At 41.2% G+C, this 12,901-nt stretch overlaps 1 protein-coding gene across 6 annotated transcripts in view; it reads left to right on the top strand.

Annotated features, from left to right (window-relative positions):
* The window catches only part of LOC135919380 (transmembrane protein 98-like), a 32,119-nt gene extending 21,317 nt beyond the window's left edge, over positions 1-10,802 (top strand). For all 6 annotated transcript variants that reach the window (XM_065453162.2, XM_065453165.2, XM_065453164.2 and 3 more), the window contains exon 6: positions 3,034-10,802. In XM_065453162.2, the coding sequence (XP_065309234.1) occupies positions 3,034-3,174 (141 nt within the window). In that variant the 3' untranslated portion in view covers positions 3,175-10,802. The remainder of the gene's footprint in view (positions 1-3,033) is intronic.
* Positions 10,803-12,901: the final 2,099 nt, after the last annotated feature.

Below are 12,901 nucleotides of genomic sequence, written 5' to 3' on the forward strand. Positions count from 1 at the left end.
AAAGTCTTGCCATTTTTCTTGATCCTCCTTCATCTTCTCTAAATCATCAGGCTGCAGTTGTTGTGCTGGAACGCCGTATGAACACACTAACAGAATAGTGTTCATCTGCTAAGCCTATTCCGTATTCACTGGAGGAGGCTGCGGTGGCGCTCGGCACGGTAGTGAACTATTGCAGGCATCTTCCAAAGCTACTGTGCACGTTCAAAAGTTTAACACTTCTCTTTTCTTCTGTTCAGCAAATTTATGGTTTGTAGCAAACTGAATTTGAGTTTCATGCCAAGTTTTGCATGCCGGAGCAGCCCAGGCAGACGACAGTGAAAGTTCGCCAATGGCATAGCATGCTTACAGTCATGTGCCTCGGTTGGAAAATGTAATCATGCATCCGGACACCTTTCTTGCTGGCTTTTTCTTTATAGCCATTCAGCACACAGAGTAGCAGTGGGGCGAAAACTAAACGAGAAGAGTGGCTCTTTCAAATATGACCAAGATAGCTGTAATCGGAAACTTGGAACGCCAACTACGCCAACTGCCCGCCACGAAAGAAGTCCCTTTCTTGCGCATTCATCAGTAAAACATGCAGCTCACCGACGTAATATAAAACACCATTACGACTAAAATATTACTAGTCCAAGATGTGTAAAAATTTCTGAGATAATGCTACAGGCACTATAAAATCCATTTCAGAACTTATTTATTTTCAAAAAACTTATTTTCCTGTGATTTTTCGGTCGCTGTGATCTTTGTCACCGTTGAAATTACGTCCTGATCTAATGGCCGTATTTCAAAGCATCGTATTCATAGAACAGGCAAGTTTCCTGCACTCGTTAGAGAAGAGGCAGATGAGGAAGAATGAGCATACACAAAATAAATAAATAACAGCACAAGGAATTATCTTGGGATCCTCGGAGCGGCTCACGCTGTCTAAGCCGTTCGCTCCAAGGATGCACTTCTTGAACTGTGCGGGAAGGAACAGTGGGGAGGATGTAGAACGAAATTTTTAAACATTCTTTAAATAATGAAAGACTTTCCTGCTTGTGATGACTGCATGCTTGGCCATCTCGTATGTTTAGTTTACTGTTCATTGAATTATCGCATCAGTTTTCTTCTTTCTCACTGCATAATGAGAATGGTGACACTGTTTTCTGCTGTAGAAATGCATAAGCCACATCCATTGCAGACTGCAGCATTCAAAGTGTCTACTGTCAGAGAAAATGTGAAATTTTCTGAGATTTTATTGGTTTTAGAAAATTTAGGAAAAGACATTTTTCACTCGGTTGCATTGAATTAGAGAATTTGTTAGCTGCAGTGGTTATAATGAGTCTAATGGTATGCCAGAAGGAAGTAAGTTTTCAACGGAACCTACACAATTCGCAAGTACAATGTTGTCATTTGCTGGTTTTATGAGCATGAGATGTGGTGAATATCACAAAACATATTAGTATTCAGTCAAATGTGATGTGTGTAGTTATTAAAAATTATTGGCTGACAAATTAACTTGGCAAACAATATACAACCACTTTTTTTATTTGCACCTGAACTTACAGCGACATCTACTGCCATGAAATTTTCATAAAACAGTCAGGGAAAACCTGTAAAAATCAAGAGAATTCAAAGATACCTACGTAATGGACACCATAGGTCAGCATACTCATTCATGAGCACACGGGCCGATATGAGCTCCACACACATTTCATGGGGGCGAGTTAGAGTGTTAGTGAGCGCTGAAGGGGTGGACGTGAGCATTAATGAGGTTGAGTGCCATTGAATTTGAATGGACGCGAGTATGACCAGGAATGAGTGCCGGTAAGTGGGAGTGGATGTGAGTATGAGTGTGAGTGTACACCGGTAAGTGTGAACAGAAGTAACTGTGAACGCAAGTGAGTGTTAGTGAGGGTGAGTGTGTGTGAGTAGGAACGTGAGTACCGACAAGTGTGAGTACATGCGAGTGGTGAGCGAGTGTGACTGAGTGTTGGCTTATTATGCCGACGTATGATAGACATCCTGGATATGGCAATAGCATGCTTGTGGGAAACAAGCCACTGATTGCTGCGTATTAGGGAACAGCTTTGCAGCTGGTGAAAGTCGGTGATATGTGAGTGTGCATCGGTGACTGCATGGCTCGGTGCAGTGCTTGCTGTGTAATTAGTGAGTGCTTGTCTGCGAGCATTTTGACAAACATGTGAACTGTAAAACTTGCATGCCACATTGTAACACAAGTTCCTCAGTTCACAAGCCATGGGCATCCCACCAGTCAACGCTTTGTGCTGCGGATGCAGGGTGACACACATGAACATCTCCTAGTTACACAATTTGGTAAAGTGGCTGACTGGGCTAGATTGTAATCCATAATAAATGTTAACAGTGCAAAAGCAACACGTGGACGAAAACAGCGCCTCATCTCGTTTTCATCCCCGTGCTGCTTTTACGCTGTTCTCGTTTAGTAGTTTCACGATCTTGCATGTTCCCCCTTTCCACTTGTAGAATTGTACAAGAACCCATGGACAATCCGGGAAAGGCACACTAGTGTGGAAGGAAGCAACCTTCACTCAGTTCTTTAATAAAGAGATGACTCATTACAATGACGGGTCATATTTTGCAATGATCTTTTCTTCATTTCTTCTTTTTTTCTTTTTGTCATCCATTGCACTGTGTGGCTGATCCAGGCAATAGCAGCACAGTGTCATCTGAACCAATTACGTAATACTAAAAAGGATGGAAGTTTACATGGATCATTACATGGATCATTACAAAGGGTAGCCCCTACACCATCATCTTTGCTTTCTGTGTCTTTTCATGGTAACTTCAGGTATAAGAACCACTGATATAAAGACTGCTTCTTGTGGAATTATTGCATTTGCTATAAGTGGGTTTGAGTACAACAACAATCGGTGGCATAAATGTCATGTTGGGGCTGTTGATGTTCTAATTCAGCACCTGCGCATAGAACAGGCTGAGACAAATGCTGTTCTTTGCCCAATCAGACTAGAATTGATGGCAGTTTCCTGAGCATATATTTTTTTTTGGTGGTTCTAGGTTCTTCGCGAGGCTGGCCTCGCTGCAGATGCCACAAGCCAGCAGATGCCGCAGGCTGGTGACGTCTCTGTGCAGCAGCAAATGGCCACTGGCAACGTCTCCACATGGAGGGCAAGTGTTGACCGCCATGTATCAGCGTGACGTCACTGGCCGCCTTCGACTGTTGTGCTGAGTTTAGATTCACAACTTGCTCCTGTGTTGAATGGTTATGTGATTTGGCTCACAACTAAGGGCGAGTCACAGAGTGTAATTTCTTTAGACAAAGTATTTCTGAGCTCTAGGATGAAGTCTGTAGACAGATACTGCATCCATGTTTATGCTGAAGTGACCAGTAGCATTAGTGTGCTGCCATTTTGGTGGATTTCCTGCCGGACTTAGCAGCTTTTTGGCTTGTCTAGCTAAAAATATTCACTTCTTGAGAATACTGGATTTTTTAGCTGATAAGGGATGAGATTTTTCTTGTATAACTTTTTTTTAAAGATTTGCAACAATATCGAAGCAGCTTGCACAAGTTTTAGTGGAATGACATCTGTGATTTGTAGTGTTTTCTACAGTATGGACTTTGCTATGAAATGAGCATTTACGCAACTTTTCTGTTGCGTTTTGTGTTATAGAACATAAAGAGAACCTTTAGAATGTTATTCGGTAAGCAGTTTGTTGTTGACACCAATGAGTCTTATACCTGCCTTGCATTTGTCGCATCACGAACTTTCAGGCCTTAGATATGCCTGTTTACTGTATCTGCAACTTTTTTTAAAGGATTTCTTTGCAGAAAAGTTTTTAATGGATTGAAGACATTTAGCATATTTTAGCAGCATTTGAATGTTGATTTAGAATTACTGGCTCAACAAGCAGACACGGAAGTTGCCGAAAATCTTTGCGCACTGACATCCTTCCATTATCATTTTCTTCCCATCATGCTGCTCTCAAGTGCATTGGCACAATGGGCAGCAGTAGAGTGAAGTGCAAGCATCCTGAGAGCAAAATTGTCACGTCCGTAAAAGCATTCACTATTGTGAAGTCTTGTGAATTTCATTGTCGACTGGCTTCATCTAGTTATAGCTAACAAAATAGTGGAGCCCCTCTGTTCCCCCAATTATACTCACTACACTATAGGGGATGTCTAAAAGATGGTGGCCATGACGTGTTTCTGACTCTGCAGTTACTTCCGACGCATGCAATTTGCAAAAGCATAGCCTTTGAGATCTGTATCTGTTACTCGGAGGGAACTGTCACTAGGGCGTGAATTTCAACACCACCTATTGTGAAACATTATGCTGTTATACAGTCGAGCTTGAGTGATGCGTTCTTGGTTGTCTCCCTGGCTGCTATGTTGCGTTAATGCAGTCCCGGTGAAAAGCCCATATACTCTTCCGATTTATTGTATTTCCATTTGCCTGTCACATTTCACTGTCACATTCCTTCGTGTTACATTGCACTTTCCATGAAATGGTGGCGTAAGTTGTGCAATATGCAGAGGGAATAAGAGTCTGTTGTGCAGACGTCTTTTATATCGTGGATAATGAGCTTCGTTTACAGGTGTGCTGGCTTCCATGGTATGTCACTCCTTCGATCAGGCAGCTAACCCCGGCGAATCATGATCGTCATTTGCAGCTAGTAGCTATCTGATTTTGAATTCATAGAAAGGCATGAAGCACACAACAGCTGCCAGTCACAATAGCCAGGGTATTGTCTTTAGTAACACCAGTGTGATTGTTTAAAAACCTTGAAGGTCAGCTTTCAAAAATAAGCCATTTTCAAATCAAAATTACAATGTCTCCTTACCTTTTGCTATGCTTTTAGCTGCTGGTGTTTCCTGCATCTTGGAATTTTGTTTCTCCGTGAGAAATGTTTCACTAGGGTTTTACTTGATTGTTTTAATCAAGTTTGATTGTTTAAGATGTTTAAGATTGTTTGAATCAAGGTTGATTGTTTTAGTAATGATCACAGAAAATGACTGTTTTGGAATGCATTTGGTATGAGGCTGGTCACTTGCCAAGTGTGTAGTACAATTTTAGGTGACAAGACAGACCTTAACTTGTTCCTGTGCAATGCTCTTCCTGGAAATGCCATTGTGACTTGTTTCCCATATTTAGCAATCTCTGAGCAGGTTGGTCGAGAATGTGGCACCTAGATACTGGTTTCCAACAGATATTTGTTGGACTTAATCATTACGTTATGTGGTATTTTCATAAAGCTTCTTGATGTTGTATGAGCAGAGACACAGAGGCTTTTGTTCACAATATTGTAGAACGCCAGAAAGCTGAGCTAGTTGGTAAGGATTCAATATGCAAAATAAAAGTGAGGCGTGCAGACAGGACACAAGAGTAGAGAAGTGGACAACACGAACACTACAATATTGTAGCCTCTTGGCTGCTTTACTTGGACTGAAATTCTCATGTATTCCTTGCGGAGGTGTGAATGAGCCAATGTGTATGGCTTCTTTGACAACTGCGAAATGTTTTGCTTAATGATAATAGTAGTGTTGCTTCTACCATCGAAGAGATATATAGGTCGAATCTCAAGTTACAGTTAGCACAAACACAATTCAGCCATGGTCATTTCCTTAGATAGAATTTGACGCAATGCATGTACTATAAGTGGAGGTACTACTATTCAATTCATACCCGAGACATGCATAAATTAATTCAAACAAACTTGCCTTCTGGCACATACTACTTATGAATAGACGTCACAGTACAAGCAAGTACAACATGTTACTAGTCATCATGCGACTAAACATGAAGATGGTGACTGTACACATGTGGTTATTTGTACATTGCCAGCTGATGCAGTCTTATTGGTTTGAGCTGTGAACCACGAAATAATGTTGTAGTACAGTTGTGTCTTTTAACTGTCATGTGATTCTTGAGATGTACTATGTTGAGATTGTGAGTGAGTGACAGCATGTGTGATGAAAACACCGCTAGCATTAGTTTCCTGAGCCATCGCGATTTGTGGAGGAGACCTTTTTGAGGCTGATTTTGCATAGACATTTTCAAAGGGCTGCACACCCTAAGTGTCTGTAGAAGAAAGGTGCTTGTCATTGCACATATGCTACAGCATGCTACACTGAATGAGGAGGAGCATGCTTAATATAGCGCAGTACTCAGTATGACAAATTATTGGACATAACGAAAGTAAATCAAAACTGTTGCTCACTGATAACAGTATGTAGTAAATATATGCTTATAATGATTAACTGATATAACGAAGTGTTTTTATGCCAGATACAACTGCGTTATAACAATGTTCAACTGTATTTTAATGTGTCGGTACAGCACATCTATTTGATAAACTTACATAATTTTCTTACATGTGCGGTCGTTGTGCTTTAGCTGTTTTTTTATTTTTCGGATCAAATTATTTACTGTTATAAAAAAGTACAAACGATAGATCTGATCGGGTGTTGCAAACACCATGTGTGTATACTGGTGATATTTTGTACATGTTTCTGGAGTTTGCTGAAAATGGGCAGATATATTTGGCGAACTTCGACAGCTACAGTCACCAAGGTGCACATTGTTTACTGTGAAGCCAAGGTGGCATTATTTGATAGATAGATATCCTTGGCATCTGACTTGCATTTTTATTTCTTAATAAAGATCTGTACAGTTTTGCTTCCTAAGTCCCATAAGTCCACTCATGTAAATGATTTGCTCCCTCACATATTAAGAAGCCAATGCTTGATATGTTAAAAAATGTCAGGCTCTCTTCACTTTCTGGACATAATATAGAGTGAGAAAACGCTAAACAAAACCACGTCATTAAGCTAAAGCTTCTGAGTATAGCAAATAGGTTGCATAAATAGGCAGCCAAGACTAGACCATTGTCAAATAAAGAAAGAATTAAAGCTCATTTTTGAGCACTTATTCAACTGGAGAGCTTTTTAGACTTTTCACTGAATAGCACAAATATCTTAATGCAATACTAAATGAACAAAAAAAAAAGTGAGAAACAATTTTAAAGAATAAAATCATGAAACTACTATTATGCTAAGATGCTAAGAAACTAATATTATGCTAAGATGTCCTAGAACAAAGCCATCAAATGTGCCTCTAGTTTTAGGGATCTGTGAACCTTGCCCTTCACTGTCATTTTTTTATTTATTTTTTTTTACTCTGATACCTTTTTATTTTTTTTAATAACCCCTGAAAGAGCTCAAGCATCATCTGATTTTATATTTGCTCTTTGTGTCGCTTAAAATGACTGATTTCCTGCTGCCTTGGCTTTGATATACAACTCATGAAAAGTTAGGCCACTCATGGAAACCAAGTGACCTTGCCTTTTTAATTGAGTCAAGACTGCTAATTGGGGCAGTTGAAATGTTGGATTCATAGTTATAAATGTTCAATGCAAGCACAAGGGACAAAGCAGTTAATGCACAAATGTATTCTATTGAATGCATATTGTTTTCAGGTTGGAGTGCCCAGGACAGTAATTTTATTGCAGTGACTTGCATAGTGTTGAGTGGTGCTGCATGTTGTATGGCTACATGTACAATTCTGCACATTCCAAGGCCCTATCTACATGCCTTAGACAAGTGTACATAGCGTAGTATCCTGCTTTTGTTAGTGTCATGTACGTCATGGAATCTGTGTGTACTCACATTTTACTTGAAGTGTACCTGTTTTACTTTGCTTTTGGTTCTCACATACAAAGGTGATTGTGCTTCTGCTTTTCAACATATTATGGCATGTGCACGTGTTAAGAAAGCTCCCTTACAATTGCTTCAGAGTATTTAGTACTCATTACATTCTTTTTTTTGTGTGTTTGCGCATTTATTGGTGTGCACTCTGACCTTTGACATATTCATACTATTTATTCCTGTGGCTCTTCCTTAAAGATCGACATAGTTCTGCCTGCTGTTTCATACTGATGTACCTCTGCTTCTCATTATACTTCGTTGGGGTCCTGAAGCACTTTTTCGGCTAATCATGGAATGGCCTCACTATTAAAGGACTTAATCACATGAATCTCATGCCATAAAACTGTTTCAGATCAGACAAGTATAAATGGAGTCATTGCACCGATAAGCAGCTTTCTCTCTCTTCTCATCTCTGCTAGCGCACTGGAAGCTACTCAGGGGCAAAACCAAGGGGGCAAAGCCCCACCTAACAATTGAGTGCTTTGTTGGCGAAAAAGCACGCAAAGGCTATCACGGAGGCCACATGCAGCAGATGCAGCTACTCGCAATTGTCATGTGTAGACCAGCAGTGCAAAGATATTGTTGTCATTTTGACATTGCAGGCACATATATGATTAATTTATTTACCTCAAAATTAGCAATTATGTATTAGTGATAATGCTCTCATGATGATGTCGCATGATGACATTGTGTTTGACACAAGATTGTAAGCTCCCTGCTGCATGCAGTGAAGTAATATTTGGATCACATGTTCACAGCAGTCTCTATACCAGATTGGCAATATTCATATTAAGTTAAAAAAAGTGTTTCAGGGCTTCCTTCAAGCACCTGTTAAATGACATTTGATATTTCCTCTAGCTTGGCATTATTAGATGTATACATTATTTTATTGCTTCATATTGTAATATTTTACCTTTATATAATACCCTGGGCTTTTAGGGGGATACTCCTAATTGGGTAAAAGCAACATGTCATTTGCAGCACCAGTTCGCGCAATCAATCTAACAATCAAAATAAATGTATCAATTCTATGACTGGCATAATTACGGGGCATTATTCTTCCAGGTAACGTTTACTTATGAGAAAAATTGCAGTTCAGGAAAGTGGTAACTGCAACACCAGCACAAATTTAAAGTATGTATATTCTAAACTAGGGCTGAGTGCATGATTTCTAGCAGATTGGCATGCTTTATCTTTTACTGGCCATAGTTTTGAAGTTGCAACATGCCCTTTAAGGTTACCTAATATAATAAGGGAATATTATTTTATGAATTCGTAATTCTCTCATGGTCTTCATGTCTGCGGCCATGAAAGATGTGTTGCCTAAACAAATTATCTCTTAACCTTCACTGCACTGAGTTTCATGACTACTTGTACACAACACTCCATGAAACACCTGGCATAATACAGTACAGGCTGTTTGAGTCTACCAATTACTTTCTATTGGGACTGTTAAATTGTGATGAAGATTGTTTGCTGTTTGGTTGTCTGGCTTACGTGACCCCTAGATTAATGATAACTTGTGCACTTGGGTTTGCAATTAAAGCTTCTTAATATAGTTATCTGAACGAGCTAGTGCATTCAAGGAGCCAGTTATTCCCATTCTCAGCACTATGTAGACGGAGGAAATTTTGAAGAAAGAAGTTTGCCATGCTGCCTCTGGTTACAGTGGCAGCATGTGCCACAGTCACCGCACCTGCCGCAGTCACCAGTGGCATAATCACCAAGTAAGATAAGCAGGAGCACTGACTCGCACAGTAAGGCCATCCAACTAGCATCCTGCCAATTCAAACTTCACAGAGTAACACATGACTTATAGGAACAGCTGTGCAGTGCCTGCGTTATTTTGCAATTCTTATGGTATTTTGAGCTCTCAGCACAGCAGTCCGCTTGCTGTGCTTTCTTCCAGCTGCAGGTAACATAGAAGGCTTCGATGGCATGCAATTTCGTCACACTGACGAAGTCGAGCTGACACTTTTCATTATCACACACAAATCTTTTTTTTTTCTTGCTGCCCTGCTTACAAGGTTGCAGGCACATTAAGCCATAACAGCTAGCGGAAATAGAAGAGGGAGAGAGAGCGTATTACAGAGGCACAAAGAAGAGTGGAGGCGAGCAGTGGAAGGCAGCGCTCTAGAAAGTCAGAATCGGCATGTTTGTGCGACGTTGGTAGGATGTAACAAGTGCATTAGAGATGGACAGCTTGGTGCTCCTGCCCATGGTCCTCCATGGATGTGGTCCCGTGTGCAGGTGCTCTGTGGGTGGCTCACTTTCATTTTGTATCTTTCATCTTGGAACTTTCGTGGTGATGGTGACAAGCACTAACATCTGTGAGAATGTCTTTGTAGTGCACAGCGTGATGATGTAGATTTGGTGTGCTTCTGGCATTAAGGTAACCGGTGTCTTGGAAAAAAAAATAATAAAAACAGGCTGTGCTTATTTGTGGAGTGATCTCAGTGGCTGCATGATGAAAGGCAGGGGTGGCGAGGTCTCCATAAGTGCTCTTTTTCTCCGAATTTCAGCAAGTGTGCAAAGGCAAGATACACTTGTTAGCTTCCTCAATAACATTCTTGTTCTAAATCTTGTCTGGCTAAGTGACGTCGAGGATATGTTTTAATTGCTTGGAAGCAATGGCACTGCAAGACAGCAATTTAGAAAGATGTCAACTTTGTTAATTATGCTTGTGACTGCATAACCAAATCTATAGGTCACCAACCTGGACACTCAAATAGTAAGCGTATAGTTGCTGCAATTTAATTGCCCTCAGTTTAGAAAATTTTGTGCAGCTGCTGAAAGACACCCTGTATATTACATATTGTATACACACACATCATATTGCAGATGCATATATTTTCATATATTGCAGTATTATTGAGCTCTTGGCAAGCTTGTGCATCCTGGAGCAGTGGCTGTGAGGAGCCAGTGAAAGATCCTGCCGTGTAAAAATTAATTTGTGCAAAACCTAGGTCGACATTAACTTACCTTATTGACCTTGTGCCTTACATTTTTCTGTTCAGGAAGATTTGGTCTGTGGAAGTGTAATGTTGACTCACTGTGTAAAGCTCTGTCATGTTTCCAAGAAATGACTATACATGAAATAAAGAGCACTCATTGTCCTTAAGTTATGCTGTGCCTCACCTTTTTCTTAGACATGAGTATTTTGCATTGTCATCTGTGAAGTCATCCTGTGCCTAGCTTTTTCTTGAATCTGAGTATTTTGCATTGTCATCTGTGTCATATCTCTAGAAAATCTTGTGGTGCTGGACAAATTATCTGAACTCTGCACAATGAACGTGCTGTTTGTGCAGGTGCAATTAGAATTGTCTGACGATTCCAGCCCCACTTTACTCACGTATATTGCTTATGATAGTTGCACCAAACCCTTTCATATGCACATAGCGCTTAAAAATATCCCTCTGACTACCGAGCTTGTCTTTAATACCGGTATCACACGGGGTACTTTCGAACTGGATCGAATTTATCGGGGTTGGCTTCCTCAGCCTGCGCAATGGAGGAAATTGCGTTGGAAAAATTTAATCCAGAACGGGATCGATTGGTATTGAATGTGTCCCGTGTGACACCAGAATAAGGTAACAGTGCTTCCTCAATGAGGCATAATTCGATAACAGTCTTGTGTAGGCACCTGTTGCAGTAGCCTAGTGGTCATAGTGTTGCGCTGCGGAGCTCAAAACCACAGGTTCAATCACGGCCGCGGCAGCCACATTTTGACAGGGGTGAAGCGCAAGAATGCATGTGTATATAAAATGCGTGGCATATGTTAAAGAAGCCCAAGTGGTCAAAATTAATCCCGAGTCCCCCACTGTGACGTGCCTCATAGTGAGATCGTGGTTTATCGTTGTGTGGCAGATATCACCCCAAAGGGTGCCAACTTTTTTTAGAGTGCACTCTAAGAAAAGTTTGCACCCTTTGGGGTGTATATCTGCCACACAACAATAATCGTCGTCTGCCTTGCTTGCGTTTCTGTTCTTTAACGCTGCGAGCCCAGTAGTTTCCAGTAACGATCGGCATGTGCATTACCAGCACGACAAGCATTCCCAACAGAAAAGTAGCGGGCGCGGCGTTTTCAAGAAAGGAAACGCAAGTAAGGCAAATGATGATTATCGTTGTGTGGCAGATATACACCCAAAAGGGTGCCAACTTTTTAGAGTACTGTAAAGCTGTTGCACCCTTTATAGTGTATATTTGCCACACAAGGATAATCGTTATCTGTCTTGCCCGCATTTCCTTTCTTTAACGCTGCGAGCCCGGTACTTCCAAGTCACGGACAGCATATGCGTTATGACAGAGCGTTCATGACAGGAAAGTAACGAGCACAGCGTTTTCAAGAAAGGAAATGCGGGCAAGATAGATCACTCTTAGAAAACTTTACACCCTTTGGGGCTTATCTTGTCCCACAACGATAATCGTCATCTGTCTTGCTGGCATTTCCTTTCTTTAACACGGCGAGTCCGGTACATCCCAGTCACGAACGGCATGCGGGTTATCAGTGTGACGCAGCATTCTCGACAGGAAAGTAGCGAGCGCCGAGTTTTCAAGAAAGGAAACGCAAGCAAGGCAGATGACGATTATTGTTGTGGGACAAATATACACCCAAAAGGGTGCAACCGTTTTAAGAGTGCACTCTAAAAACTTTGCACCCTTTGGGGTGTATATTTGTCCCACAACAATAATCGTTATCTGCCTTGCTTGCGTTTCCTTTCTTGAAAACTCGGCGCTCGCTACTTTCCTGTCGAGAATGCTGCGTCACACTGATAACGCGCATGCCGTTCGTGACTGGGAAGTACCGGGCTCGCAGCGTTAAAGAAAGGAAACGCGGGCAAGACAGATGACGATTATTGTTGTGGGACAAATATACACCCCAAAGGGTGCAGCTGTTTTTTTAGTGTACACTCTTAGAAAATTTTACACCCTTTGGGGCTTATCTTGTCCCACAACAATAATCGTCATCCGTCTTGCCCGCGTTTCCTTTCTCTAACGCGGCGAGCCCGGTACTTCCCAGTCACGAACGGCATGCGCGTTATCAGTGTGACGCAGCATTCTCGACAGGAAAGTAGCGAGCGCCGAGTTTTCAAGAAAGGATACGCAAGCAAGGCAGATGACGACTATTGTTGTGGGACAAATTTACACCCCAAAGGGTGCAACAGTTTTAAGAGTGTATGGTGTGGCTATCGCAATCGATGGTTAATACGCATTTCGGGC

Source organism: Dermacentor albipictus, chromosome 1 (assembly GCF_038994185.2).
Source record: "Dermacentor albipictus isolate Rhodes 1998 colony chromosome 1, USDA_Dalb.pri_finalv2, whole genome shotgun sequence".
In the NCBI taxonomy this organism is placed as follows: Eukaryota; Metazoa; Arthropoda; class Arachnida; order Ixodida; family Ixodidae; genus Dermacentor; species Dermacentor albipictus.